Genomic DNA, 26,531 nt, shown 5'->3' with positions numbered 1-26,531 from the left:
TTTTCTTCCTCATCCCCTTCATATATAAGAAAACCTTGAAACCTTTATTTATTATCTTATACAATTATCCCCTCTTTGTTCGCTTTTCTTCTCTCTTATTCAAACCTTCGGTGATCCCCACCTCCTCATCTGCCTACCGGCAATGAAAAACGGGGATAGCCAGAAGAATTCCCGGGGGCTCTTATTTCCATTATTGTCCCCCCACACATGCCCACTTCTTCCCTGCTTCTGCAGCACATTTGCACAGAGCAATTCTATATGCGAATGCTTTCTTCTGTTTACTCTGCTTCAGCAACCTCTTCATCATAGTTGTCATCGTCATATTCTTAACAGGCTTCATCCCCCAAGCGTTAGTATTATAGACTGTAAAATTAGCGTGCGTAGAAATTTGTATGCAGGATTTGTTCGTTGTTATTTTTTTCAGATTTCCATCAGAACTCTTTTTCCCTACTATTTATGCCATCGTCTGTTACATCTGTTCCAACCGTTTACAAATACGGATCAGTAGCTTTATTAACCAGCATCTGCTTCCTGTTTTCCTCACTAAAAATGTCATCCAATTCAGATGCTCCTAAGGGTGAAAGTAAGGCACCAAATGAGAATACAATCCAGGAATCTTCAAAACCCGTGAACAATGTGAAAGAGGCCCAGAACAATAGGCCAGTTTCAAAACAAGCCGGAGATCATATTGGACTTTCTAAAGCTACTTCTGGAATGGTTGAAACGACTGAAAAGCAGAAGAAAGTGGAAAAAAATAAAAAACGAAAAGAAAAGAAAGTCACCCAAAAGCTGAAGGCACACGAACAGACCGGAAGATCAACCGGCATCAAGCTCTCGGCAGAGAAAAATGGTAATCAGACTGGCAATTTGAAATCCAAAAACCAGAAAGCTAATGAGAAAAAGATGACTCAAAAACCAGAACAGCAGCAGCCGGGCTCCTTGAGATCTTTTGTACCCGAAACGGAAAAATCATCAAAAATCGAAGTAGTTGCAGGGCATGAAATGGAAAAGAAACTCCGTAAAGCTGAAAAGAGAAAGAAGCAGAAAGCCGCCAAAAAGCTGAGATCAGAAACTGGTTTACAATCAAATTCGATAACTGATAATGAAAGAGGTTTGGAAAATTCGGCTGGGAGTGTCACGATAGATTCCAAAATAGGTACTCATACAGATGGCTCCGGCTTGGTACTAAACAATCCTCTTAATTTGAGCTTGAAATTTTTTGATACATTAGAGTTTCACTGTGATTGTTGTCCTGTTGAAATGGTCGGCTATGAAGCTGCGACGAATCATGTCAATGAATTTAATCATCAAAAGATGTCCGTTGTCTTCAACTCTTTGAGTGACTCCATCAAATGTCAGTCATGTGGAGAAACTGATTTATCTAACCTTCACTTAATACTACTTGCATCCTCTTCCTTGGGCTTATGTTGTTCTGATTGTCTTGAAAAAAATGGCTATGATCCATTAATCGATGCATTCAGTACTCAAGAGACACTATTGAAATATGTCGACAACATGTATCACTTAAATGGCTTATCATGTATTAGTTGCAATTCAACAAATGTTTTAGGGATAGATGAAGAAAAAAATTGCTACTGTGCAAAGTGCGTTGAGAAAGATGTCAACTTGAAGGGCAAAAAGCTTACACAAAGATCAGACATGAATTTTCTCTCAATAGCCTTCAATGACTCCCGTTATACAGATTCCGGTAAGAGCGTAATAGCTACTGTTCAAGAAATACCACCCTTTATATCTGATAAAACCACTAAATCAGCAACTACTTCACCATTACTTTCTACTGTCTCTTCCTCTTCTACGTCTGCTACTTCGCACCACACAGCACCTGTTTTGGATCAAAGACACGAAAAAGAGGCTGGAAAAACGAAGAGAAATGACAAGAGAAAAAAAGATAAAAATATTGAAATTACGGATAGCAAAATGTTTAGAGATAAAGAGAATGACCCACCTCCTAAATCCGTATCGAGCTCCAAAAATGTACCCGAAGAAAAAGTTGAACCAAAGAAATCTAAGAAGCTCATAAAGGGAAAAGCAATCACATCCAACAGTTTGACCAAACAACATGAATCTCATAAGCTCAAGAACGGAGCTGATAGCCTCTTCTCCAAGAACTCGAACGATTTGAAAAGCGCAGGGCCTGCCAAACACATCAAAAATTCCCCGGCAAATACACAACACATGAGCATCTTGGATGCCACTGATCTGAAAATTGAAGACAAGTTTGAAAGATTAAAGCAAATTGTCAAGGCGACACTCCCAAAAGATATCAGGCTAAGGTTTGATGATTTGAATGAGTATTACAGCTATCTCTCATATAGTCTATTTTTGGAGGAGTTATATGCTCAGGATGTCTGCACTGACGTCGATTTTGAGTGGAAGAGTGAGAGCCAATGTATAATGACAGGACCTACCAAGAAATGGTTTGACATGTATGTTAATGATGACGTTCATCACTTGAAAAAGCACCCATTTACTAGGGATCAACCTATTTTCATCATTCGAAAATCAGACGCTGGTTTAAGGTGGACTTCTCCTCCTGAGTTTTGGCTTGCACACGTTTCTTCAAGTAGTTTAGCTAAAATTGGCAAAAGGGGTAAAAGTGCAAAAGTGAAGAAACATGCTGTTTTGAAAAAAACTAATCAAGTTTCAACATTCACTTTGGAGCTATACCCTTGGAACGACAGAAAATTCCCGGTTAAAGAGAGAGGTGATCAGTTTGCATTTTTGCCTGGAAGTAATGTCGTGGGAAGAATTTTGAACTCAATGAACAAAATTGAAAATGAATCTTTCAAAAAGTTAATTCTAGGTAAAGAAAAAATCAAAAGAATTAATTTCCATAATAAAATCGGCAACTATTTCAACGTCTTGAATGAATCCCAAAAAAATGCATTACAATCTGCATTAAATAACACGGTAACAATTTTACAAGGTCCTCCAGGTTCTGGTAAAACTTCAACAATTTACGAGATCATCCTTCAATTGTTGACGCAGCTACATTATTATCCTATTTTGGTTGTTGCTGCATCAAATCTAGCTGTTGATAACATTGCTGAAAAATTGATGGGAGAGCACAAAGATATTATATTACGTATAACTTCACTTTCGAAAGAGAAGGAATATCCTGAATCACATTCATTAGGTTCAATTTGTTTGCATAACAAAATATCACAAGTGTTACCTCCGAACCTGAAGGATATTGAAAATAGGCTTAAAAGAAATGCATCCCAAGTCTCTTCGTCTGAGTTCAGCAAATATTTAGATGCATGCCAGCAATATGGTGCCCAAATAGTGAAGCAAGCTAACATTATTTTTGCAACTACAGCCGGTATCGCAGGTCCTTATCTTAAAAAAGTCAAAAAAATGCCAGTGATCATAATGGATGAAGCTACACAATCATCAGAGCCATCCACTTTGATTCCGCTTGGGGCACAAGGTTGCAATAAAGTTATCTTAGTTGGTGATACTGCACAATTGAGTGTTTTCACCAGAGTTAAAAGTTTAGAGATGTCCTTATTCCAGAGAGTTTTGGAAAATGGTACCTATGAAAATCCATTCATGCTCGATACCCAATATAGAATGCATCCTGATATATCCCACTTTTCTAGAAGGAAATTCTACGGTAGCAAATTGAAGGATGGTATAACTGCAGAGAACAGAAAAATGGAGGGTATTAAATATCCAGTGTACTTTTTTGACCATCAGGGTCTTGGTGCATCAGAAACCAAAATGTTTTCTGCCTCTGGTGAAGAATTTGGTTTTTCTTGGGTCAATAAGAAAGAGGTGAATTACATAGAGAGAATATTAGAGAATCTTATTGTTGACCATCACGTTCCACCTTCTACTATTGGTGTGATGACAGGGTATGCAGCCCAAAGAGACCTAATTGTGAAGGCTCTCGAAAATAATAAAATTATCAATCCCTATGAGAATAAAACTAGGAAATATGTCGACAAAGAAGATTTAAGTGAGAAGAAAAACGTCACTGTTTGTAATGTCAATGGTATTATTGTGGCCACAATTGATGCCTATCAAGGCCGGGAGATGAATTTTGTATTACTTTCTTGTGTCAGATCCAATGAAGGTGGCAACATAGGTTTTATGTCTGATAAAAGAAGAATGAATGTTGCATTGACTAGAGCCAAATATAGTTTCATTATTTGTGGTGATGCTAAATGTATGTCCTCAAATGGTCTTTGGAAGGAGTACATTGAAGAGTTGCATGATAAGGGATACGTCAAACAATCGATAAATGATTACTGATCGAATTTTGTTATCAAATGTTTTAGATGAGAAGATGAAATTTAGAAAAAATTTATAGAAAATACTCTCAAATAAGCCTGTATTATTACATAATTGCTAATCAAGCTAGTAGTTAGTGGTGCTGACTTTGGCACTTAAAAGCTGTGGTGCAACCTCTTGTAACCATTCCAATTTGATTGCCGAAACGTTTCTCGCATAACCTTTCACGGTATATACAAATTCAATGTACATTATTGCATCTTTTTTACTCCCAAATAATAATGAAGAAGGATGAACTGAAATCAAGTTACCTGAAGTGACTGTTCGGTAGCTTCGGTCGGGCATCCCTATCGCTGTATTCAAAATGAAACCTTTTAAAAACGACTTGAGGATAAGTTCCACGTTTAATGTTGTGTCAAAGTTACCTAACTCGCCTTTTGGGTCTTCCTCTTTTTTGGTTCCTGAACTGTCACCTTCTAGCATATTCATATACTCTTTAATCTGTTTGTGTATCCTGTTGACGTTCTTGAATCCTTTGTAAGAAGCTGCTATTTCTTTACACCATTTTTTCCTCTCACTAGGCTCTTTTATGGTGTTATAAATGTCATACAATTCTTTTAGCATGATCAAATCACCATACTGGGAACCTAGTGAGCACACATCAAGACGCATGGCATTAATCTCATCTCTCTTCTCGCTAGGAGGTGTTAGCAGCAAGTTGTCAACAGACAAGCATGATACAATATCTATGACCTGATCCAGTGTATTGTATTCTTGGGCCTTGACTAAAACTGATGCTAGATGTGGAGCCACTGGTAAAATTACCATTTTCTCACCTAGATCGGTGATGTTTCCCGAATTATCCAAAGCTCCTAGAGCATATAGTTGTTGCAACGATGAGACCAGAGATTCTTGACCCGGGTTTTCCAACCAGTGCCAGCTTAAAATATCATCAACTCCTAGTTTTTTCAACATTAAAACTGGGGAAATGATTTCAGACCTTAAGATTTCAGGCTCGGTTGTGTCCGAGAGTTTCAAATAATCTGTTTCTTTGTATAACCTGAAACATTTACCAGCAGATTCTCTACCAGCTCTACCAGCTCGCTGAGTAGCCGAAGCTTTGGATATTGGGACAGTTAATAATGTAGATAACCCTAATTGGTGTCTCCATACCTTGACTTTTCGAAGACCACTGTCTACGACGTATTTGATTCCTGGAACAGTCACAGATGTTTCGGCAATGTTAGTCGAAATTATAACTTTACGTTGTCTTGGCTTTGTTTTGATAAATATTTTCATTTGCTGTTGTGGTGGTAATGCCGCATACAATGGCATCGGGACAATCAGCGGTGCTTCTCTTGGTAATTCGGGTGCTATATTTCTTAATATTTCAACAGCCTTGTCAATATCTTCTTGACCTGGAAGAAAGCATAATATGTCTCCTGTTTGTTCTCCTTGGTTGATCTGAACAACAGATTTCACAACGGCATCAATTATGTCGTCTGCGGCCTTTTCAAGGTAGTATCTTTGTACAGGAAACATCTTACCTTCAACAAACAAAATAGGAGCATTACTAAAAAACTTTGAAAACTTCTCTGCATCTAAAGTTGCTGACATGACAATCACCCTAAAATCAGCTTTTGCTTTTCCTTTATTTCTTTCGATTAATAATCCCTTCAAGAATCCAAGCATAACATCTGTCAAAATTGTTCTCTCATGTGCTTCGTCGACAATAACAGTTGAATATTTGGTGAGCTTTGGGTCAATCATCATTTCTCTTAGTAACATACCATCAGTAATGTATCTTAGCTTTGTTCGACGCGAAGTGACGTTGTTGAATCTAACTGAAAACCCCACTTCCTCTCCAACATGACAGCCACACTCCTCTGCAACTCTCAAAGCCAAGTTCATTGCAGCCACCCTACGTGGCTGAGTTACTGCTATATTTTTCTCCAATGCGTTCATCAAAAATTGGGGGATTTGTGTTGATTTACCCGAACCTGTCTCACCAATAAGAATAGTTACAGGGTTTTTCATTAGCTGGGGTGTTATTTCATCTTTCACTTTGAAGACAGGCAACGTTTTCCTTATTTCGTAGAGCTTTTCCGCATTAGCACGAAGCTGGTTTCTGCTGAGAGACTGATTATGTTCGTAAATTTCGTCATCACTATCAGCGTTTTCTCTGTTGAACTCTTCTTCGTTGTCTTCAGTTGATTTATCATCAAAATACACTGTTTTATAGGATCCTTCTGTTTTAGTTTCGGTAATATTATTCTGCGAAGCTGGTGTTGCTCTTGTTGCGAACGCATTGTCCTCTTCTTGAGAGTTCTTTGACGGAGATCCTTCGAACTCTGTATCCGAAAATACAATTTTTTTATTTTGCCTGTGTCTACGACCCATGCTCAAAGCTATGATCTCAGCTTCCACCTGTTATTACTTCGGCTTTACTTGTATTTTGTCTTTAATTGTTTCTTAATGCCAAATCAAGGTTTAGAGAGATTGAACTTTTTGAAAAACAGAAAATAAAAAAGAAAATATGAAAAAAAAAATCAATAAAAATTTAACGAGCCTCCTTAGCATCTTCATCCGTACACCACTAGCACCCAGCTGTCTCCAGCAGAAAGATACCTTCGAGTACTTGAGAGCTGGAACGTGGCACATTTACAATATGCTATGCAGCTTTGAACCTGATACAATTGCTGAAAGCAAGGGAAAGTTGAATCATACAGTCAATCGCCTGAGAATATTAGACATGAGATTCTTGCAGTTGATATATGCTTTCCTCTCACTTGTTTCGATAGGTATAGCTTCACACTACCCATTTGAAAAAGTTTGGGAAAACACGAAATATCTCAAATCAATAGATGTTGGAAAATCATTTGTTAAGGAAAGATACGATATAGAGATTAAAAACAAACACTCCGAGCCTGTTTCTCATTACATTTTTGGCCTACCTAGGTATGTGAAAGAGGACATTTCTCTGGTTATCGCGTTGACTGTTGGCGCCAATGGCAAGAAAATTCTTCTAAAATCATCACAAATGGATATATACGATGACGATATTCTTTACTACACCATAGCCCTACCTTATCCAATTTCTCCCGGATCTGAATTTTCATTATCACTCTCGGCCATAATAACTAAACAATTGGTTCCTTACCCAGAGAACATTCCTATGGAAAAAGAACAAGTTTTAAAAGTGACTACTAACGTCTACCCATTGTCTCCTTATGATACCGACACATACTCTGTTGCATTGCTATCTGTGACGGATTTTCATGAACTACCTCATGAAGATCTTCCATATTCTTTAATTAAAGGTGACATAGTGAGTAACAATATTTTATATGAGGCAACTGAAAAAATTCCTAGTGATACAGTGTTTGACTTCTCTTTCACCTTTTCCAGGAATGCCCCTCTAACTTATGTCAATTACTTGAAGAGAGATCTTTGGATTTCACATTGGTCAAGTGCACTTCAGCTAGAGGAGTACTACGAAATCACAAACCATGGCGCTAAATTGGATAAAGGCTTTTCGAGGGCTAAATATTTCAACGAAAAGCTTGCGGCTAGACAGCATCATGCTATCACTGCATTAAGAATTCCTTTCGATAAATCAAAGACGATTCAAGATCAATCTATTTATTTCGTTGACAAGGTGGGTAATGTTTCAACTTCTCAATACTATAATGATGAGTTGGTCTTACGCCCTAGATTTCCTCTCTTTGGAGGATGGAATTACAACTTTACCATTGGCTGGAATTATGATTTAAAACAGTTCTTAAGACAAGGCAATGACGAGTACATACTCAGTGCACATATCTTGGACGGAATCCGTGATACTACTTACGGAAAAATCGATTTCAGCATTTATCTCCCAGAGGGTGCCGAGTTGATTGACTATTCCTTACCTTTTTCTGCTAGTGAACCTGAAATTTCCAATGAATATTCATATCTAGACATTGAAAATGGACATACAAAAATATCCTTCGAGTTTGAGAACATTGTTGACGAAATGAAAAACTTGGAGTTGATTTTGCGTTATAGGTATTCTACTTACAACGTAATTCAAAAGCCACTATTTGCTGCTTTTTATTTATTCTTGGCTTTGATGGGTTTGTATGTGTTGAAGAAAATCGATTTATCCATCAAGCCAACCAGGAACGGAAGGTTGGTTTCAAGTGAAAAAGAGAAAGTTGACTCTAAAAAATAAACAGCTAAATATAACACATTTAAGTATTCAAGAGTTTTCGAAAAGCTAAAAAATTAGTGTAAATTTTCTCTATTAATGTAAAGCAAGTGTTTTTGCCAAACTCGATGCTACTCTAAAATTACAAATTCTATAAATGGTTCTCAAAGCCCTTCGGGAATTTCGATATCAGTTTTTCCTCCATAGTGAACAAGATGCCTCACCCTTTTTTTTGTGTTCAGTTGCTTTCACTTTCCAATTCTGATGTTTGATTTTCATCATTTGATTTATTTTAATTATCGTTTTCAATAGTTTTTAACTTTTCAGTCGTGTCTTTCTCACCAATACTTGTGCCCTCCTCTGCCGCATGAAACGGGTCAAATGTACCTTGTTTTTGTATTAGAGAACCAATGGCATTGGGCTGGATCAAATCATTCTCAATATTTGAAATGCTTTTCGAATCCAACTCAACTTGTTGTTTAGTTCCAGTCAAAGTAACATTCCTGCTCGAGCCAGTCAGATTCAAATGACCAACTTCATTTTTATTCCCAATGAAATCATCTTCACTGTTGTCAATTAATGACTTGGCAAGCTTTCTTGAATCTAGCAGCTTTTTCTCCCTTAATCTTCCCAGAAGATGCTCCATGATATCATTATCCACTGTGTTGTTGACTTCAGTTTTGATAGTCATGTTTTGTAATGCTTGTTTTTTTCTTTCTTGGTTCCTTTCTTCCTCTTCATTTCTAATATTTTCTTGATAAGCCTTCTTATATTCATTAATGAACACTAGAAATTTCATGAAAAAAGAATTTTTACTGTCTGTTTCCGAAAAAGATTCAGCGTAATATTCCATTGTATCATTCATCGTGCCAAGGACAGAAGAAAGATGTACCTTTAGGGCCATAGCTCGTTTTTCTGCCTTTATAATTACTTTGCTAACATATTCAATAATCTTGTCGTCAGGATGCAGCTTGCTTTCATCGCTTAATGCACCATTTTCAATCTGTTTTGCGCAATTACTAACAAGGGAGTCAAAATCGTTGACACTTTTTTCCAGTTCATCCACACTTATTGTGGATACTTTTTTGATATTTGATAACTCATCTGCAAAGTCCTTGTATTCGGGAAAATGTCTTCTTACCGTTTTTTCTATGTAGTGCAATAAGCTGTATTGGTTAGAAGAATCTTTCAAAAACCTTAAACGCTGTAAAGTAGACAACTTGAAGCCCAGTGCAAGTTTAGAGTCATCATTCATAAAGTTTCCAATGTTTTTTATTAAAGTCAAAACCCCGATTAGTGACTTAGACGATTTTATTTCCTGCAATCCAGTATCAAGCAGGTTAAGCTGATAGTTTATATCATTGTAATCTGATTCATAGGTTATTGCGACAAATAAAGCACGAGATCTAGCCTTCCAATATCCTGATAAGTTAAAACAAAGTTCAACGTATATTCGGTCGTATCTTTCTAACTCGTTAGGGTTCTTTTTTGGCTTGGTAAAGCCTAGTTTAAAATTAGTGGAATATGGTCCTAAGTCTCGTAATAAAGTTGAAGTGACTTCCATCGCTGCATCATTATTGAAAAATTCAATAATGTTAGTAGCTTTGTTAACTTCGTCAGCACAGGCCAGAACCTTTTGGACAAACTCAACATCAGATAAGGCATTAAATTGGTGCAAGTTAATGGCGAAAGTCTGTTTAAGGTCTCGTGGTAAGAAAGAAACCCGTTGATATTTTTCCGTTTTGGCAACCACAACTGGTTTCTTTCTAACCTTTGCCTCTTTGACTTGAAAATATTGTTCCAAGTCTGACAAAATTCCTCGTTCATCTAAAAGTTTATTAATGTTTTGATCATCAGAATATCTCCAAAGGGTGTTGGCAATGTTATCAATTTTGTCCCAATGAACCTGCTTGAGTTTTGTTTGAGACCGCTTTAGGGACCTTAGCTCATGCATTTTTTCCACATTCAGATCTATTACTTTTATACTTGTGTGTTCTCCTGTCTTGGCTGACAATTCATTCTGCTTCTTGAAAAAATCAGCTGGTAGTGGTGGCGGTGGTGGCGGTGGCGGTGGTGGTGCTAATGATAATGAAGGAGGGGGAATGGCAGGAGATTCGGCAGCAATCTTTTGAGTTTTCAATTCAAACAATTTTGGTAATGGAGGAGGAGGAGGCGGAGGAGGAGGAGGAGGAGGAGGAGGAGGAGGTGGTGGTTGTCGCACGGGCAAAGTTGATTTCACTGGAAGTAATGGAAATACTTTGGAAGCTATATTTTGCTTAGAATCTACCCCACAACCCGGCTCCGAGTACAACACAGAGCCTGACCCAGAACCGAAAACAGAACCGCCAGGGCCAAATCCAGGGCCTGACCCACGGCCTGACCCAGAACCTAACTCTGGATCTGCTCCTGGGCCTGACCCAGAACCTAACTCTGGATCTGCTCCTGGGCCTGCTCCCGGGACTGCTCCTGGGCCTGCTCCCGGGCCTGCTCCTGGGCCTGCTCCCGGGCCTGCTCCTGGGCCTGCTCCTGGGCCTGCTCCTGCTCCTGGGCCTGCTCCTGGGCCTGCTCCTGGACCCAACCCAGGTCTGAATCTGGGGCCCAATCCCGAGCTTGCTTTAGGACCTAATTCATAGTCCAACTTCGGGCCGGCTCCGGGACCCAAATCATGATTTACTTTTCCCGTAATTGATATTTGCTCTAATGCTGCACCTAAGCCTCTAGACGTTAAAGGCGCAAGTTCGTTTTTCATATCCTTTCGAATCTTACTTGTGGGTTCACTATGAAGTTTTGAGTTTTTTATCAAATGCTCAGATTCAGAATTTCGGGTCAATACTATGTCAGAGCTGTCCATTCCATTATTCCAAAAAGTCCCAATATCGTAATAATCGTAAGGTTCAAAGAATGTATTAGAACTTATTTTTGTACCTTGTCCTTCCATTTTACTATCTTCAATATTGGATCCAATGTACCCATAACCAGACCGATACTGGACATAATCTTGATCACCAGATAATTTCTGCTCTCCAGCCGGATAAAAAGCATTAGAGGCACATTTCTTGTCATTAATTTTCGTGCCAGATAGCTGTTCAGGGTTTAATTTATGAGCTCTGCTGACCAATTTGTTTCCAGTATTATAGCCTATATCTGATATCTTATTATCGATTACCGAAGAACTTCTCAGCAGGTCTAATACCTGGTTAGTACCACCAGCTCTTTTCCTCAGTGAAGTCGGATCAAGAGTTTTCGTGATTTCGTAGGGATGAAAAGCGTCTGGCTCCTTTTCCAAGTTTTGTAACTTCTTTTGTAAACTTGAATTATAATAAGCTTTTAAGATTAGCTTTAGGTCTTTCTTATCCCGCTCAAACAATGTAAGCAACAAATCAAGGGCTCTTTGGGCGACTTTGTATTCAATTTCTTTATTGTTTGCCAAATAGTAAGCTAAGTTGTAAAGCCCTTCATAGTAACTGCCCCAATCTTCGCCAGATATTTTGACTTGTTGAAGGTTATCTACAATTGCAGAAACATTTTTCATCAAGCAGTTTTCATCGTATGAGGTTTTGCTCAAAGGATCGAGAGTAAGACTGACTTTCAATTTTTGCGTGTCTTTCTCTCTGAGCTGGAAGTACTCTCCAATTAAATCTGAAATAGGGGTATAGTTTAATAATCTAGTAAGATTGAATAGCTCAAGGAGTCCTGCTTCTTCTAATTTTGTTCTCAGTGAAATTCTAGACTTTTTGTTCTCGAAACTAGATATCACCTCACAAACTAAGAATAAAGTTAGCATAGAAAACTCCTCAAATATGTCACGTGAACTGAGTTCATCAAGTGGCGTAATCGTAACAACCTTCAAGAAATCAATTGCATTGCGTATCCATTTGGAAAAAGTGTTATCCTTGATCTCAGAGCCAATTTCAATTTCTTCAAAAGATGAATATATGCTTAGTGTTTCAGATTCGGTAAGTTGGGCGAATGCTTTTAAAAATAGTTTTGAAGCAACAAAACCATTGTTAACTATTAGAAGAACAAGAACTCCCGTAGCTAAATTCACAGATCGTAGTTGGGGTGACATTAAACTGGATGTCACCACTTCTATAAGAGGCGAAAAGAATGAGTTCCGTTCTTCTGTAAAAGGCTGCTTTAAAATTAAGCACTTTAGAGTCGAAAGCACGCAAAACTCAATTTTCAGCTGCTCATTTGACTTGATTGAAATTTCGTTGACTATTTTCAACTTTTTGCTCAATAAGTCCACACCATCAAGGCGTAGAAATTCTCGACACCAATCGTCATTTTGATTTGATTTTGAACTATCTATTAAGTTAGCAAGAAATCGAAAATCTTTAATTGTCATGTTTCTAGTTCTCAACTTTTCGATAAAAAAGGCAGGCGAGCAGTTTGAGTCTGGTTGTATGGAGTCTGTACTGGAAGTTGAAATGATACGATGTACTTCTCGGGCCGTATAGTCGGCAGATGGATCAGTTTGTTTTGGTTTGTTTTTTAAAAGCACATAATCAGCTTTGTAAAATTGAGTTGGGTGGCCATTATATGACAACCCTTTTCCGGCAAGTTCGAGTCCCAACTTTGTAATTCGTCCGGCATGTTCATCCGTGTACTGAATGTATGACCTGTGATTTTTCTCGCACCCCATATTAGACGAATCTATATACATGTCCGATGATGTTAAAGGTGTATTAAAAGCATAATTTTGTGATAGCTGCTGTCCGTATAACAATTTCTCCGGGCTACCTTTTAGTAAATTGTGAGGACCTTTTGTGTCGTCGGTGCTTGTATTAGGCATTAAAGATTATCCACTTCATATGCATAAAATCTCCCGTTTCAAGTGAAAGTTTGTGTATGTTTTGAAATTTCCTAAGGAGCGTACAAAAATCCTCCTATAAGTTTTCTTCTGGTTCCCAACCCTTTCTGATCAATTATTAGTACGACTCGAAAAGCATAAAACGTCTGTGATGATTTCTTTAACCCCTTAGCTGTCATGTTTCAATGGTGAGACAAATATTACGCGTACCGGTAAAAAAAATCTCGTCTAAAAATTTATAGTTCTCGAAACTACGGATATTACATATTCGGCTCGGAAGAAGCTTCAAAATTCATCGTTTTGTTGGCCTCATACCAGTTCTGAAAATCTACTCTCTCACTCATGAATTTTTGAATGTTATGCACGAAGAAATTTAGCTGACTTGTGATGGTCCAAAAAAGCAGTGAATCCCGGGAAGGATTCTGGCAGTTTATTTGGCAAATGTCCTGAGCAAAAAGATCATAATTTTTGCCGATATTATTTATAAGCTTTCCAAATATGAGGCGGGAATTGGTGTCCTTTATGGAGTTAACGAGTCCGATGTTATAGTTATTAGACATATCTATGGAAAGTTTGATTCCTTTTTTTGGGTGATACAGGTATTCTTTTGGAACAAAAAGCTTAATAAATAGTTTTTCAATTGTAACTTCGTCTGACTCGCCAAACTCTACTGTCAAATCATCACTTTTGAAATATAAAACAAATTTGTAAGTGGTACCATGCACATTGTTGGTAAGTACAGTAACAGAGTTGTCTCTTAGTCTTTGTCTAAGTTGTTCTAATTCTTCTGTACGCTCTCTATACCGTTCAATTCTTGGGGATGGTGTAGTAGAATTCATTCCGCTCTCATAATTTGCTGCCTTTCCGTCATCTGTTTTCTCTTTCAGTTTTTTATCCTCGCTATCTTTCTTACTATTCATTACCTTTACCAGTTTGATAGTATCTTTTTTTTCCATCGAAAGAAATTTCTCTAGATATTTATCAAGAGTTTTGATCATTCCCGTAAGATCATTCCCTCCAACTACTTCTATATTGAGCAGCCCCTCAGTAGTTCTGCCTTCATCCTTTTCATCCTCCTCTGGGGTATTCCCTCCTTTGCCACTTCCCTTACCTTTGACACTCCACTTACCTTGTTTTTTGCTACGCCTGTTTTCCAAAACAGTGGAAACAATTTGTTTAAAACCAAACTCGATGTTCAAGCCGTATCCTCTCGGTATATCGTCATTCAAAACCATAATTGTTGGTGACGGTAATTTATTTGGGTATGACTGGGGGATACACAAGGTCACACTCAAAATACCCAAATCGAAAGGGAAATCTGGATCACTTGGTTTCATTAAAAAAGTCATGAATATTTCATCCTTATTAGTTTCATCCTCAATAACGTTTTTCAGGAATGGTATTGGCTCGCGTGTTAAGTTTTTCACTGGCAACCCGTTCAAAGTGATTGGGTTGACAAATCGAAGAAGTTTTTCCAGCTCTTTGAATAAAGCTTTGATCGGCGGGGATTTTCTTTTACTCTCAACCTTTGCTGATTTCGCAACACCAATTGTTCCCCTCAAGTTCGTCTGAGTTTCAACAGGAGAACCTGTGCTATCTATGTTTTCTGATGAGGAGCATTCTTCACTCTTTTTACTGTTCTTCTTTCTGTTCTTGTTTCTAATTCTACTTCCGGAAGTTCCCGCTTTGCTTTCTGTTGCGGTTCTAGCGATAAGCTTAGTTTCATCGGCTGGCGTCATACTTTCCTCAAGGGGGTGTTTTGGACAACGTTATCTAAGAGAGCATACGCTCACAACTCCATTGCCTTCAAAAGTCTATCATGAAATCAAGGTTTACTCTCGGTGAAAAAAATCTTCAACACTTACGTAAGGCGTTCCAGCTTTGGAAGTTTTTGGTGGACTTAAGTCAAAGTGTAAGTATTAAAAAAAACACAAGCTTCATCTACAGAAAAATAGAAGCTTCAATAATATTAAAAATTGAAATAAGAATTTGTCTACCAAATCTGGAACTCATCGAAAAAGTCAATACTTTTGTTCCAATCAGTCACATGATCAGTGATGACATGTCTAATATTGTCCATCATTACTGGAGGGCCACATGCGATGATACCCACGTTCTTTGCAGCTGATGCTCTAACCTCAGCATCAATAATTTGACTAATATCTGGTCTGCAGTAACGAACATGGATTTGAGATACATCGTTTTCTGTTTCTTTGTAGCCAATTTCCTTATCGGAGCCATCCGTGCTCTGGGAATCAGGTTCAGAATCGCTCAGAAATTCTTTCTTTAGAAATGTTCTATTAGCAGAAGTTTCACGGGTGATGTAGATATCAATTGGGATACTAATATTAGTGATCAATGTTTGATATGCAGTCACAAAACTAATGTTCTGGGCCACCCACACTAACTTTCCATTTGTCGCTTTGGTGGCACTTTCAAGAATACCTGGTGCTCCAGAGCCACCAGCAAGAAATAGGGCATCATCATACTTTTTAAGCATCGGAGCTAGTGCACCACCGTAAGGACCTTCGATGCAAATTCTCCAATTCATTCTGTTGTTATTTTTGACTAATTTGTTCCAGATTCTAGAAGTCACTCCCATCTTAACTCTGATGTAAGCACAAATTTTGCCGTTTTCAACAACAACTGTAAATGGATGGTTTTCCCAAAAAATGATGCCCGCAAAATAAATAAAGCCATATGTTCCCGGTGCATGTGACCACCAGTCAGGCTTTGGAACCTCAACTTTCATCAACTGGTCCCCGACAACAGTTATCGTAGAAGTTTGATAACCGAAAGCAAACATACGTATAACACGTACAAGCCTATCAAAAAACCAAACACAGCAAGCAGCAACTAACCATTCCATCCAACCTAAAACATTGCAATGATGCCAAACCATAGCAATAAAACAAATAGCTAGAACAACATGGATTGCTAAAAAGTATTCATAAAAGCCCCTCCTGAAAAAGTGCAGTGAGTGAAGACAAAGAACACCAGCAAGTACTGTAGCAGCAACACCACATGCAAAGTATGTGTAGTGAAGGGAACTAACATAGTACCCCACATAGTCTATTGTATAAGCAACTGAATGAATTAATGCATCAATGAACATCCAAGCAGCAACTACTTTGTGAAAATGTAAAAAGGTAGAGTATGACCAACCCGTAATCCAGAGAAGAAAATTGTTTCTACCAGCAAACAACACAAGCAATGGTATTTTTCCCAATGACATAATACCGGAACGATAACCCACGTAGACAACCCAGTAACCCTTTATTGTATACTTGTAGGGAGCACAGTAAAACGCAACTTGCAAGCCAAACAAAAATAGGTCAGTAACGAATTGAATTCTGTTTGGGAAGAGCATGGTAAAGAAACTGTAACCGTAAGTCTGTGAAAATTTACCATTTGGAAGTAGAGTGGGGAAAATGAGATATTTTTGAAATAGCTTTGAGACTTTCGAGCCATTCATTCTTTTTGTAAAGCCATATCTTCTTGAAAAATTATAAACTGCACTTATAATAATCAGCAGCAGGAAATATCCACAAACAGCTACGGCAAACCAAGTACTTGCATCCATGTAAGATTTTTGAAGAAGTTTCATGTTGGGCAAGGTAGCAGAGTATATAGGAAGAGACGCATTAAGCTGAGAAAGAGGAACATAATTTTGGGTGGCATTTTTGAATTGTTCTTCATAGTACGAAATAGGATAATCATATGAGCTATAATCGTTGCATCTTTCAGTAAAAAGTTTGAAAAGTTTTGGCTGGATCGAAGAATCATTGCCACTAATCACGTAGGAGCAGAGCAAAAAGGATCCCGTGGAAGGTGGATAACCACAAGGTGCATCCCAATACTTTGAGTAACTACTTTTGCCAAGCATTTTGTAATCAAAAGTGAGTTCAGCCACACCGACACGACATGTGTTTAGTTCAGATATACCAGATCCTCGTCTGAATGTTGTGCCAAGCAATTCAGCGGCAATCAAATTGAATTGCAATATTAATGCAAAAGCAACAAGTCTCATGTCGACAAACATTGTTATGTATTTTCTTTGACTTTCTTGAAGGTAGAGACTGCTAGTTAGCTGAATTTGAAGCTGGAAAGTCACAAAATGAATCTCTTACAGTGGAAGCAAGCAATTGAACAAAATCAAGAATCTTTATACAATTGAAGCACTACTAAAATTGCTTCATTTTTTTTTAACTTCTCAGGCTTCTGGGGAAAAACAATAGCTGTAGCCAATTTTACAGGTGCCTAAAAACATGCATGAAAAACGGCAGTTACTTTCTGTCTCTCATCAGTATTTTAGCGGTAACTTCTCCGATAAAAGACGTAAAAGGAAGGTAAAAAATCTGGAGTCTTGGATAATCTTTTACCACAAATACTAATTAGTGAAAAGATAATCTGGAGGCATTCTGTGTGTTTGTAAATTTAACCTTCCTGTGTCACCCCATTGTTCTTTTCAAATTCTACCGTGCTCGGGACCTCAGGTCTTCGAATGTCAAAACTTTTTTTAAGGAGTTATCGTAATTCGCTCTCCAATAGAAAACAAAATACTCAATATTGTGTCGTCTGGCCAGTGGCGGAAGTTTAATTTTTTGCCCATCTTGCACCGAAATCCTCGCTGAGCTCAACAAGCGATTGTTCTCGTTTCCTAATTGAGATATCAAGTTCCGCTGATATTTTGTGGTTGAATTGGAGCAAATTTCTCTCCTTTGCCGACATTGCCTAAATGAACAAAGTTGATGACTAGAATCTCAAAAAAGAGTGATACATGAAGATGGGATGACTTTGAAAACCTTTAAACGATAAGCATCCCTCAGCCAACTGTGGATCCAGCAGCTCCTACCTTAATTTCGCCAAGCTAACAATAAACTTGTCAATTAATTTTTCTTCATTTCTTAATGTAATCAGTGCAAATACTGTTTTCCCTTTGTACTATTTTTACTTTCTTGAATGCCGCTAAAGCCGTAGTTTTAAAGGTATTCCTTATTGGCACAAGCGTATGTTATGAGGCTAAAGTGAAATTGTGGGCCCTGAAAAAATCGTAATACTAGAAAATAAGTTTCTCGGGTTGACTTCAGTTTCAGCCCTATTATTTGTACCAAATACTGAAACTTCACAGCTGAAATTTCACAACCGTCAACAGTTTGATTTGTTGTTTAAACCAAGTAGCGTGAAGAAAAACAAAGTGAGATACTATTAAGTTATCATTGTCCATATATACACAAAACACCGAATAAGTTTTTTCAGTGGCTAAAAAAACTGAAAAAATAAAAAGCCAATCTTGTTGAAGCTAAAACAAAGGTAAAACAATGTCAAAAAGATTCCCAAAAAAGCCTTACCAAGTCTGATATTCGTCAAAGAAATCAACACTTTTATCCCAACTGGTGATATTTTGGGAGACAATATTTCTGATGTGATCCATCATTTTTGGAGGACCACAAGCCAAAATTCCAACATCATTTGAGCTAGATTCATTTATTTGAAAGTTTATGATTTCATTCAGTTTGGGTTTGTCGTATTTAATTGAAATTTGTGCAGAAGTTGTTTCAATCTTTTCAGAAACCTTGTCGGAGCTTTCTGTACTTTTGATATCTGAATCTGATTCCGAAAATAATTCCTTCAAAGAGCAAGTTCTATTATCAGAAATTTCTTGGGTAACATAGATATCAATGGCAATACTAACATTATTAATTAGATGTTGGTAACAAGAAACAAAGTGTAAATTCTGAACGATCCAAATGAGTTTACCTGCTTTTACTTCAGCTGCAGCTTCTAGAATACCTGGTGCACCAGAACCACCAGCTAAGAGTAGAGTGTCATTGTACTTCCTAAATTTTGAAAAATTCATACCCCCATAAGGTCCCTCAATACAGACCTTACGTGTCAGTTGATTGTTATTGGCCACCAAAGTTTTCCACAATCTTTGTGTAACGCCTTTTTTGACCCTAATAAAGGCACATATTTTTTCTCCTTGAACAGACATAGTGAAAGGATTGTTTTCCCAAAAGAGTATACCACCAAAATAAATAAATCCAAAGGTTCCAGGAGTGTGGTAGAACCATGATGGCTTCTTCACTTCGACCTTAATTAGATTCTCACCAATAGCAGTGATGGTTGCTGTCCTAACCCCGAAAATGGACATTCTGATCACTCGAACTAATCTGTCAAAAAACCATACACAACATGCTGCGACTGGCCATTCCATCCATCCAAAATTTTTAACATGATACCATAGAAGTATAATGAATGCAAGAGCCATCAGAATATGGGTTGTAACAAAAAACTCATAACTTTTAGATCTGAACATATGGAACGAATGAAGTAAAAGTGTACCAGCAATGGTAAGAATAGCGATACCACACGCAAAATATGGTTGATTGTGGAGTGTTTGGACATAAAAGCCACGGTATACAATGGTATAGCCTACCCCATGTACCAAACCATCAACAAACATCCAGCCGGCTAAAACTTTGTGAAAGTGTAAAAAGGTTGAATAAGACCATCCTGTAATGTAAAGTAAAAAGTTGTTTCTTCCGGCAAAAAGAATAAAAAGTGGGATTTTACCCAATGCTGACACGCCTGCACGCTTGGCAACAAAGTTTGTGTATTGAGCTGGCCTCACATATCTATAAGGAGCACAGAAATAACCAACATGGAGACCAAAGAGGAATAAGTCGGTTAAAAATTGGATTCTGTTGGGAAATAAAGCTGACAAATATTTGAAGCCATAAGGTTGAACAAACTTACCATTGGGGAGTAATGCTGGGTAAACGATGAATTTCTGGCATAGCTTTGAAAGCTTACAATTGTTCAGGGACTTGGTAAAACCAACCTGTCTGCAGAAATTGTAGATTGAGCCAATTAGAATCAATAGCAAAAAGTATCCGCAGAGACCGACACTAAACCAGGTACCTGTATCTGTATTATAGTTACCAGCCAATGAGGCTTTATAGCTAATTGCTAGGGCAGTCAGGTTTGGAATAGTAGGATTGTAAAGAGGTTCAGAAAAGTTGATTTGAGACAAAGGCTTGTAATATTGCGTTGCATTGGAGTACTGTTCAGCATAGTATGATTCGGTGTAATTGTATGAGCTGTAGCCACAAGTGCTGGCCATGTCTGCTGCAAACTTGGGTAATTTAGCTGTATCATTTCCGCTGATAGCGTAAGAACACAAAAGTAAGCACCCAGTAGCCGGAGGATATCCACAAAGAGCATCATAAGAAGTTGATAGCAAGCCCAAGTTTAGCTTTGTGTAATCATAATCAAGTGATTTACATGGAGCAAAGCATGTGTTAAACTCGGCATAACCGTCACCTTGGTTGATACTAGTTCTTTCAAGTTTGGCAATAGCTAAGCCAGCGAAAGCTTGAAAGGCTAGATAGGAAAGTTTCATCTGTCTTTAGGTTCTTTGCTCTGCAAGTCGAAAAAGGATTCACCGTAGGTTTTCACGCTAGCAAAAAACAAAGCAAGAAGGCAAGCAGATGGATAGTAGAGACAGCAGGAAAGAGAAGCAAACAAGAAAATGAGAGCAGATTTATACACTTGTTTGAAAAAAGGTCATTTTGTGCCAGCAAAGTTTTAGGAAGGCAGCAGAGAATTGACTGGTGGCATGAACAAGGTTTGGGAAGCCAATTTCGTAGCATGGACGTTGAAATTCAGCCGGCTGCGGAATTACTCCGGAGAAATGCACAGCATGCTTTGTCCATATGCTCACCGAATTGGCCAATGGTAGCTTTCAAAATGCAGAAAAATTCAAACAACTTGTTTAAAAATTGATAATAAGCCGAGTACATTTCAACATGGCCTCAAAGTTCGGCAAAACCAGCAGAGAAGGATAGCCGAGGCGTGTTTGCAAGAGTCACTTGTCCAAAAGCTAAAATGTTTTTTTCCCTCTCTCTATCAAATGCCCCAACGTCCCCTCGGTTCGTAGATTTTCCTTTGCTTTCTTTTGAATAGGACTTATCGGCAGACTATAGGGCAATAGTACACGCTGCGGCTCTACGCCTTCCCGATCAAGCATGTTGTGGCACTCATCTCCCCTTGTCACCCCTATCTCTCGCAAAGTTTACTATTGTCCCCCGGCAGCAAGATAAGTTGCATTGACAGTCTATCCATCGCCCTAAGTGATTCAGCATATGCCCCCATAACTATCCATCTGTCTTCTTCACTAATGTACGCACCTTGCGTTCGATAATCAGGGCGTGTTTGTTGGTAGCCCTATATCTCCACTTCTGCAATTTATCTTTGGGTTCCAGCTACCATAATCTGGTAGGCTTTACAACCTGATGCAGCGACCTATTATACGTTGACAAGATCATGATTTGCAACGTCGCGGCGGATCTCTACTTTTCCGGCACAAACAGCCCAATGAAAGGGCACAGTTCTACATCTTCAACCTACAGCCATTTCTGGCCCCTTCTGCTCCAGAGATGGCAATAAAAGTGCAGTTCCTTCCCTCTTGCCAGCAGGAGAAACAGCTGTTACGGACCCCGAACCCAGGGTAAACCGGGCACCACTAACACTAGCGCCAGAGCCAGCAACAGCGCCGGCCGCTCCGGCGGAACGGGCTGCCACACCTGCATATGGAAATGCGCGCAGACGCTCCGCGGGTCCAATTACAGCATAACATATTGTTTTCGGGCCCGAGAGGAAGGCCGGTGACAGGGGCTGAGCCCTTGCCGGACAGGGGTCATCTGCGCCCTTTCACGTCGGCCTCTCGGGAGATGATAACTGACCGACTAGTGGCTGCAGACACTCTGCGCAGAGGGGCAACGGGCGGGCCGGTTACCGCGTTGGGGAGAGCAGTGTTTGGCCTGCAGGGCGTAGACGTTACCTAAAGTCGGCTTTGCGGAAATACCCATCGTCGTAATGCCGAACTACCGAGGCGGTGTGCAACTGCTTGCGGAACCTTAATCAGGGAAAAGCAGACAGCTAGATGTCACACCCTACTTGTTATTCTGTTTTTCATGTCAAGTCATTACGTTAAATTCATTTAAAGACGCCGGCAGCGGGAGATGAGCTGTTCCAGCACGCTGGGTGCATACTGGATCCGGAGCTTCCTCTACTTCGCTTCTTCCTACTTCGTTTGGCCTCACTCCTTAAGAAACAAGCTGGCAGCCCCCTGACCACCTCCGATGCACATACTCACTACCCCGTACTCCCCGGCCTTGAGTTCACGCAACAAGGTGCACACCTGTCTAGCCCCGGTACAGCCGAGCGGGTGGCCGAGAGCGATGGCACCACCTTTCGGGTTCACGCGGGCAAGGTCGATGTTGTTGGAGCGGATCGAGTATAGCGCCTGGCCGGCAAATGCTTCGTTGATTTCAAAAACAGCCACTTCGTCGACAGACACCCCGCAGTTCTCAAGCAACCGTGGTATTGCCACTGCCGGACCAATTCCCATCACATCCGGTGGCACGCCCACGTTGGCAGTGGCAATGTATCTGCCAAGAATGTGCGCACCCGTCTTCTTGGCAAGGCGTCTGCTCATCAACAAAATGGCAGCAGCGCCGTCTGACACCTGCGAGGAGTTGCCCGCATGCGACGCGCCGTCCTTCTTGAACGCCGGCCGGATCTTCTGCAACGACTCTACCGTCACGTTCTTCCGGGGTCCTTCGTCCTGGGAAACTATTATGGTTTTCTTTGCAGGAGGCTTGTCGTCGTCTCCCTCCCCATCGTCGTCCTCCGCCTCGATTTCTACCTCTATCGGCAAGATTTCGTCCTGGAAGGCGCCCGAGGAGACCGCGTTCTCGGCCTTCTGGTAGGACCGCGCAGCAAACTCGTCCTGCTCCCGCCTGCCGACATGGAAACGCTCATTCACATTCTCACTCGTATTGCCCATGGGTAACAAGCAGTTCTTAGCATCAGAAGAAGCCTGCTGGACAATGCGGGAGATTTTTGGCGCAGCCTGCGGCCCATAGTTCTTCGACATGCTCTCCGCCCCGCACGCCAAACCACACTCGATCTGGCCCGTAAGGATCTTGTTTGCAATGTCGTTCACTGCCATGAGTCCCGAGGAGCACTGCCTGTTGAGTGCAATGAACGGAACGCTGGCAGGGATCCCCGAAGCAATGGCCGCAGCTCGGTGCTCGTTCACCCCGGCCCCCGGGTTCAACACATTGCCTACTGCCACGTCACCAATGATGGCAGGGTCAATGTGCACCTTCTTGAAGAACTCCACAAGAAGCTTGTAGAGGATCTCGTCTGAGTTGATGTCCTTGAACGACCCCCGACCGGCCTTCGTCAACGCGGTACGGTACGCCCCAACAATGACGACATCATCGTCGCTCTTGGGAGGTGTCGGGTTCTTGGCAGATCCCGAGGAAAGATGGTTCCCGATTTGCGTAAGCCTCTGCATTGTGTTTTTTTGTATGTTTGTACGACTGGTACTAACTTGGGAGAAGACTTGTTGTGTTCCTACAGGCCCCTGTTCCAGACTACGTTCCCTATCCGATACCCAACAAAACTGGGGTAGAACAACCACGTTATATAGGGGCGCCTCCCAGCAGCCTCGGGCTATCTTGTCCTGGCACGGGGCAAGCAGAAAGCGGTGTTCGAGGAGACAGGGACGGTGGATGATGGCGGGGAACAGGGCGGGGAGAACGATTTACTCCGAAGCCCCACGCAGCCGTGATGTAATTGCTCGCCCCGTGACAGGGCACTGACGTGCCCCCCTCCGCTCCGCTCCGCGCTGCGCTCTAGTATGGGGAGAGGAACCGCGGAGCGCGAAAAAGTTACACCGCCGCCTTTTCGGGGCATGTCCCCAGCCTTACATCGGGCAGAGCGTGCTCAGCGATTTTTGTGTTCGTGATCTAGTCCGACTGCGGTCCATCCAGTCTAGAGCTTTTAGACCTTCGGGGGGATTTTATGCACATACAACGGGCAACGGGGCCTTTCTATGTGGTCCTGCATGTCACAGGGGTAGCAAAAAATAAGGAGGGATGAGTGTGCTGGGGTTCGAACCCAGGAAATCCTAAGAAAATCAGGTTCTGATCCTGACGCCTTAACCTCTCGGCCACACACCCATCTGGAATAGTGTTAATTATTCCAGGTGATGCCCGGAATTTCGGGTTTGGGCCTGGCGGACACGGGTGTCGAGTTCGGTTCTCGAGTTGGTGGGTTTGGCCTTTTAATGTCGACCACTCCTGGTATGTATATTTTCTCACTTTGCCTTTTCTAGGGCAGGGCTGGGATCTAAGGGACGTTCGATTTTCACTCTTCCATGCGAACGTGATCACTACGTTTCATGCTATATCAGATGGGACTCTGCAAAAAGGATTTCCTGTGTTCTGTAGCTTTTTACGCTCATTCTGATTTACGTTGCAAAGCTGTTTTGTCTTTTTCCATGACCAGGAAGACAGATGACCTTCCAGACACGTACTTAACACTCAGCCGTTGACTCTAACACCGCAGCTATGTAGTCGCCAAATGCCTATCATGGGTCGGGCAACAACTGTAGCTGGCCACGATACACAAAAGGCTTCACCTTCATTTCCATCCGAAAAAGGAAAGTTGCGACTATCGACCCGTCAATAATCTTTTCTTCTCTGTCCTGAACTCCAAACATGTTCCGAGTGCAGTAGGTTGACACGTCTGCATTAATCCTGTTACGATCTGATCCGTTGGGCAAACATCCCCACAACTGCCGGAACGTGCATTGAAAATTTTGCTTCTAATGTCACAATGGATAAAATATGTGGGGTTTCCCAAGGATCATTTCAAGTTCCCCCTCTACGCGTGGTCCTTGATTGCCCTTTGGTTATCTCTTCCGCTACTCTACATCCTGTACGGGCGAATTTTGTACATACAACGGATCTATAAGCGCAGAAAGTCACAGAAGATCACTTCAGACGTAAATGAAGTTGTGATTGTGGTTCTTGGTGACTTGGGACACTCTCCGAGAATGGCATACCATGCCAGGAGTTTCCAAAAGCTAGGTTATCAGGTAAATCTTTGTGGCTACCTCGAAAGTGATCTTCCCGAGTTCCTCTCATCGCCAGATATCTCGATCTATGATATTCCTGTCATAAAAAATACGAAAAAGTTACCTTACCTTATGTTTGCCATCTGCAAAGTGATTTCGCAGATTGTGGAACTGACAACATTGCTGAAAGATGTTTTGGATGATAGTACACGGTTTGTTCTAATACAGAACCCACCGTCACTTCCTGTGCTCTTCATTCTTGGGGTGCTTAAGAGATACTGGGTGCCAAATGTCAAAATTGTGATTGACTGGCACAATTTGAATTGGAGCATTTTGAATATGAAGTATCAAAATGAGAACCACCCGGTGGTTAGGCTAATGAAACTGTATGAAAAACTTTGCAGCACTTACTTTGCAGACTTGAACCTGACAGTCACTGCAGCTCTGAAAAAATATTTGATCAAGCAGTTTGAACTTAATGAAGACAAGATCGTCACTCTCTACGATCGTCCGAGTAGCATTTTTGAGCCTTTAAACTCTCAACAATCTCTACAAAAGATTGTAAACAAGAATTTAGCTTTGTTCTCTGAACTCGGTTACAATCAGGTCACCGATAGAATCCTCATCACTTCTACATCATTTACTCCAGACGAGGATTTTACTGTCCTTGTGGATGCCTTGGTGGAACTAGAGAAGACGATGCTTTTGCAGAAATCAAAATTGAAGATTATAATGATAGTCACAGGAAAAGGACCTATGCAGCCACAATTTTTGCATTCAATAAAATCTCATAATTGGGAACATATTAAAATCAGGTCTGTTTGGCTTCCTATCACAGAGTACCCAAATATCTTGAAGATTGCGGATCTCGGAATATCTTTGCATTACTCATCTTCCGGTCTTGATCTTCCTATGAAGATTGTAGATTTGTTTGGCTCTGGTGTGCCTGTTTTGAGCATGAACTATCCTGCAATCAGTGAACTTGTGAAAGATGGTGTGAATGGCATGACAATGCAAAGAAACAAAGATGGCAAAGAAATGGCAGACAAAATTTACAACATCTTTTTCAATGACAAACCATCCTACATTAAAATAAAAGAGGGGGCTCTTTTAGAAAGCCAAAGGCGCTGGGATAATGAGTGGAACGAAAAGCTTTCCAAGATGTTTCTTTTAAGTAACGATGCAAGAATCTAGCAAAGACATTTAGAGTGCTAAAGTGTTATGTAAACCATGTAAACAGCAAGCCAAATACCTTCGTGGGTGTTCACAAACACGTTTGTATACCTTATTAATTTAACTATTCTGGGCTGCTTTTATACCCATTAGAATTGCTCCAG

The 26,531-nt window shown here is 40.3% G+C and overlaps 9 protein-coding genes and 1 non-coding gene across 10 annotated transcripts; 3 read left to right on the top strand and 7 right to left on the bottom strand.

Moving 5' to 3' along the window:
* Positions 1-549: 549 nt before the first annotated feature.
* PICMEDRAFT_13102 (hypothetical protein) lies at positions 550-4,278 on the top strand (the record flags this gene model as incomplete). Its single annotated transcript, XM_019160016.1, has 1 exon — positions 550-4,278. The coding sequence occupies one exon, from the start codon at positions 550-552 to the stop codon at positions 4,276-4,278; it is 3,729 nt and encodes a 1,242-aa protein (XP_019016495.1).
* A 2,456-nt stretch (positions 4,279-6,734) lies between these two features.
* PICMEDRAFT_17852 (hypothetical protein) lies at positions 6,735-6,923 on the bottom strand. The gene has a single exon (XM_019161779.1). It carries the CDS (start codon positions 6,916-6,918, stop codon positions 6,748-6,750), a length of 171 nt encoding a protein of 56 aa, XP_019016494.1. The 5' UTR covers positions 6,919-6,923; the 3' UTR covers positions 6,735-6,747.
* A 158-nt stretch (positions 6,924-7,081) lies between these two features.
* PICMEDRAFT_23716 (hypothetical protein) lies at positions 7,082-8,410 on the top strand (the record flags this gene model as incomplete). Its single annotated transcript, XM_019162319.1, has 1 exon — positions 7,082-8,410. A coding segment is annotated over one exon (1,329 nt), but the record flags the coding sequence as incomplete, so codon positions are not given.
* A 328-nt stretch (positions 8,411-8,738) lies between these two features.
* PICMEDRAFT_13099 (hypothetical protein) lies at positions 8,739-13,241 on the bottom strand (the record flags this gene model as incomplete). Its single annotated transcript, XM_019160013.1, has 1 exon — positions 8,739-13,241. One exon carries the CDS (start codon positions 13,239-13,241, stop codon positions 8,739-8,741), a length of 4,503 nt encoding a protein of 1,500 aa, XP_019016492.1.
* A 181-nt stretch (positions 13,242-13,422) lies between these two features.
* On the bottom strand, positions 13,423-15,022 carry PICMEDRAFT_17850 (hypothetical protein). Its single transcript, XM_019161778.1, has one exon. The coding sequence runs from the start codon at positions 14,996-14,998 to the stop codon at positions 13,520-13,522; it is 1,479 nt and encodes a 492-aa protein (XP_019016491.1). The 5' UTR covers positions 14,999-15,022; the 3' UTR covers positions 13,423-13,519.
* A 158-nt stretch (positions 15,023-15,180) lies between these two features.
* Positions 15,181-17,780, bottom strand: PICMEDRAFT_17848 (hypothetical protein). The gene has a single exon (XM_019161776.1). It carries the CDS (start codon positions 17,299-17,301, stop codon positions 15,253-15,255), a length of 2,049 nt encoding a protein of 682 aa, XP_019016490.1. The 5' UTR covers positions 17,302-17,780; the 3' UTR covers positions 15,181-15,252.
* A 774-nt stretch (positions 17,781-18,554) lies between these two features.
* Positions 18,555-20,664, bottom strand: PICMEDRAFT_79094 (hypothetical protein; the record flags this gene model as incomplete). Its single annotated transcript, XM_019164965.1, has 1 exon — positions 18,555-20,664. One exon carries the CDS (start codon positions 20,662-20,664, stop codon positions 18,607-18,609), a length of 2,058 nt encoding a protein of 685 aa, XP_019016489.1. The 3' UTR covers positions 18,555-18,606.
* A 1,698-nt stretch (positions 20,665-22,362) lies between these two features.
* Positions 22,363-23,628, bottom strand: PICMEDRAFT_13096 (hypothetical protein; the record flags this gene model as incomplete). Its single annotated transcript, XM_019160012.1, has 1 exon — positions 22,363-23,628. One exon carries the CDS (start codon positions 23,626-23,628, stop codon positions 22,363-22,365), a length of 1,266 nt encoding a protein of 421 aa, XP_019016488.1.
* Positions 23,629-24,212: 584 nt separating this feature from the next.
* PICMEDRAFT_t111 lies at positions 24,213-24,295 on the bottom strand. Its single transcript has one exon. It is a non-coding gene; the product is annotated as a tRNA-Leu (tRNA).
* An 836-nt stretch (positions 24,296-25,131) lies between these two features.
* Positions 25,132-26,361, top strand: PICMEDRAFT_22704 (hypothetical protein; the record flags this gene model as incomplete). Its single annotated transcript, XM_019162274.1, has 1 exon — positions 25,132-26,361. A coding segment is annotated over one exon (1,230 nt), but the record flags the coding sequence as incomplete, so codon positions are not given.
* Between the last annotated feature and the right edge of the window lie 170 nt (positions 26,362-26,531).

The sequence above is a fragment of the Pichia membranifaciens genome (assembly GCF_001661235.1).
Source record: "Pichia membranifaciens NRRL Y-2026 unplaced genomic scaffold PICMEscaffold_5, whole genome shotgun sequence".
Taxonomy (NCBI): Eukaryota; Fungi; Ascomycota; class Pichiomycetes; order Pichiales; family Pichiaceae; genus Pichia; species Pichia membranifaciens.
The sequence above is the reverse complement of the archived record's forward strand: the minus strand, read 5'-3'. Positions and strand labels throughout refer to the sequence as shown.

What these genes read in the sequence shown, in the direction of transcription:
- PICMEDRAFT_17852 (XM_019161779.1), bottom strand. Translation starts at nt 6,918, where the DNA reads ATGTGCCACGTTCCAGCTCTCAAGTACTCGAAGGTATCTTTCTGCTGG.
- PICMEDRAFT_17850 (XM_019161778.1), bottom strand. Translation starts at nt 14,998, where the DNA reads ATGACGCCAGCCGATGAAACTAAGCTTATCGCTAGAACCGCAACAGAA.
- PICMEDRAFT_17848 (XM_019161776.1), bottom strand. Translation starts at nt 17,301, where the DNA reads ATGTTTGTCGACATGAGACTTGTTGCTTTTGCATTAATATTGCAATTC.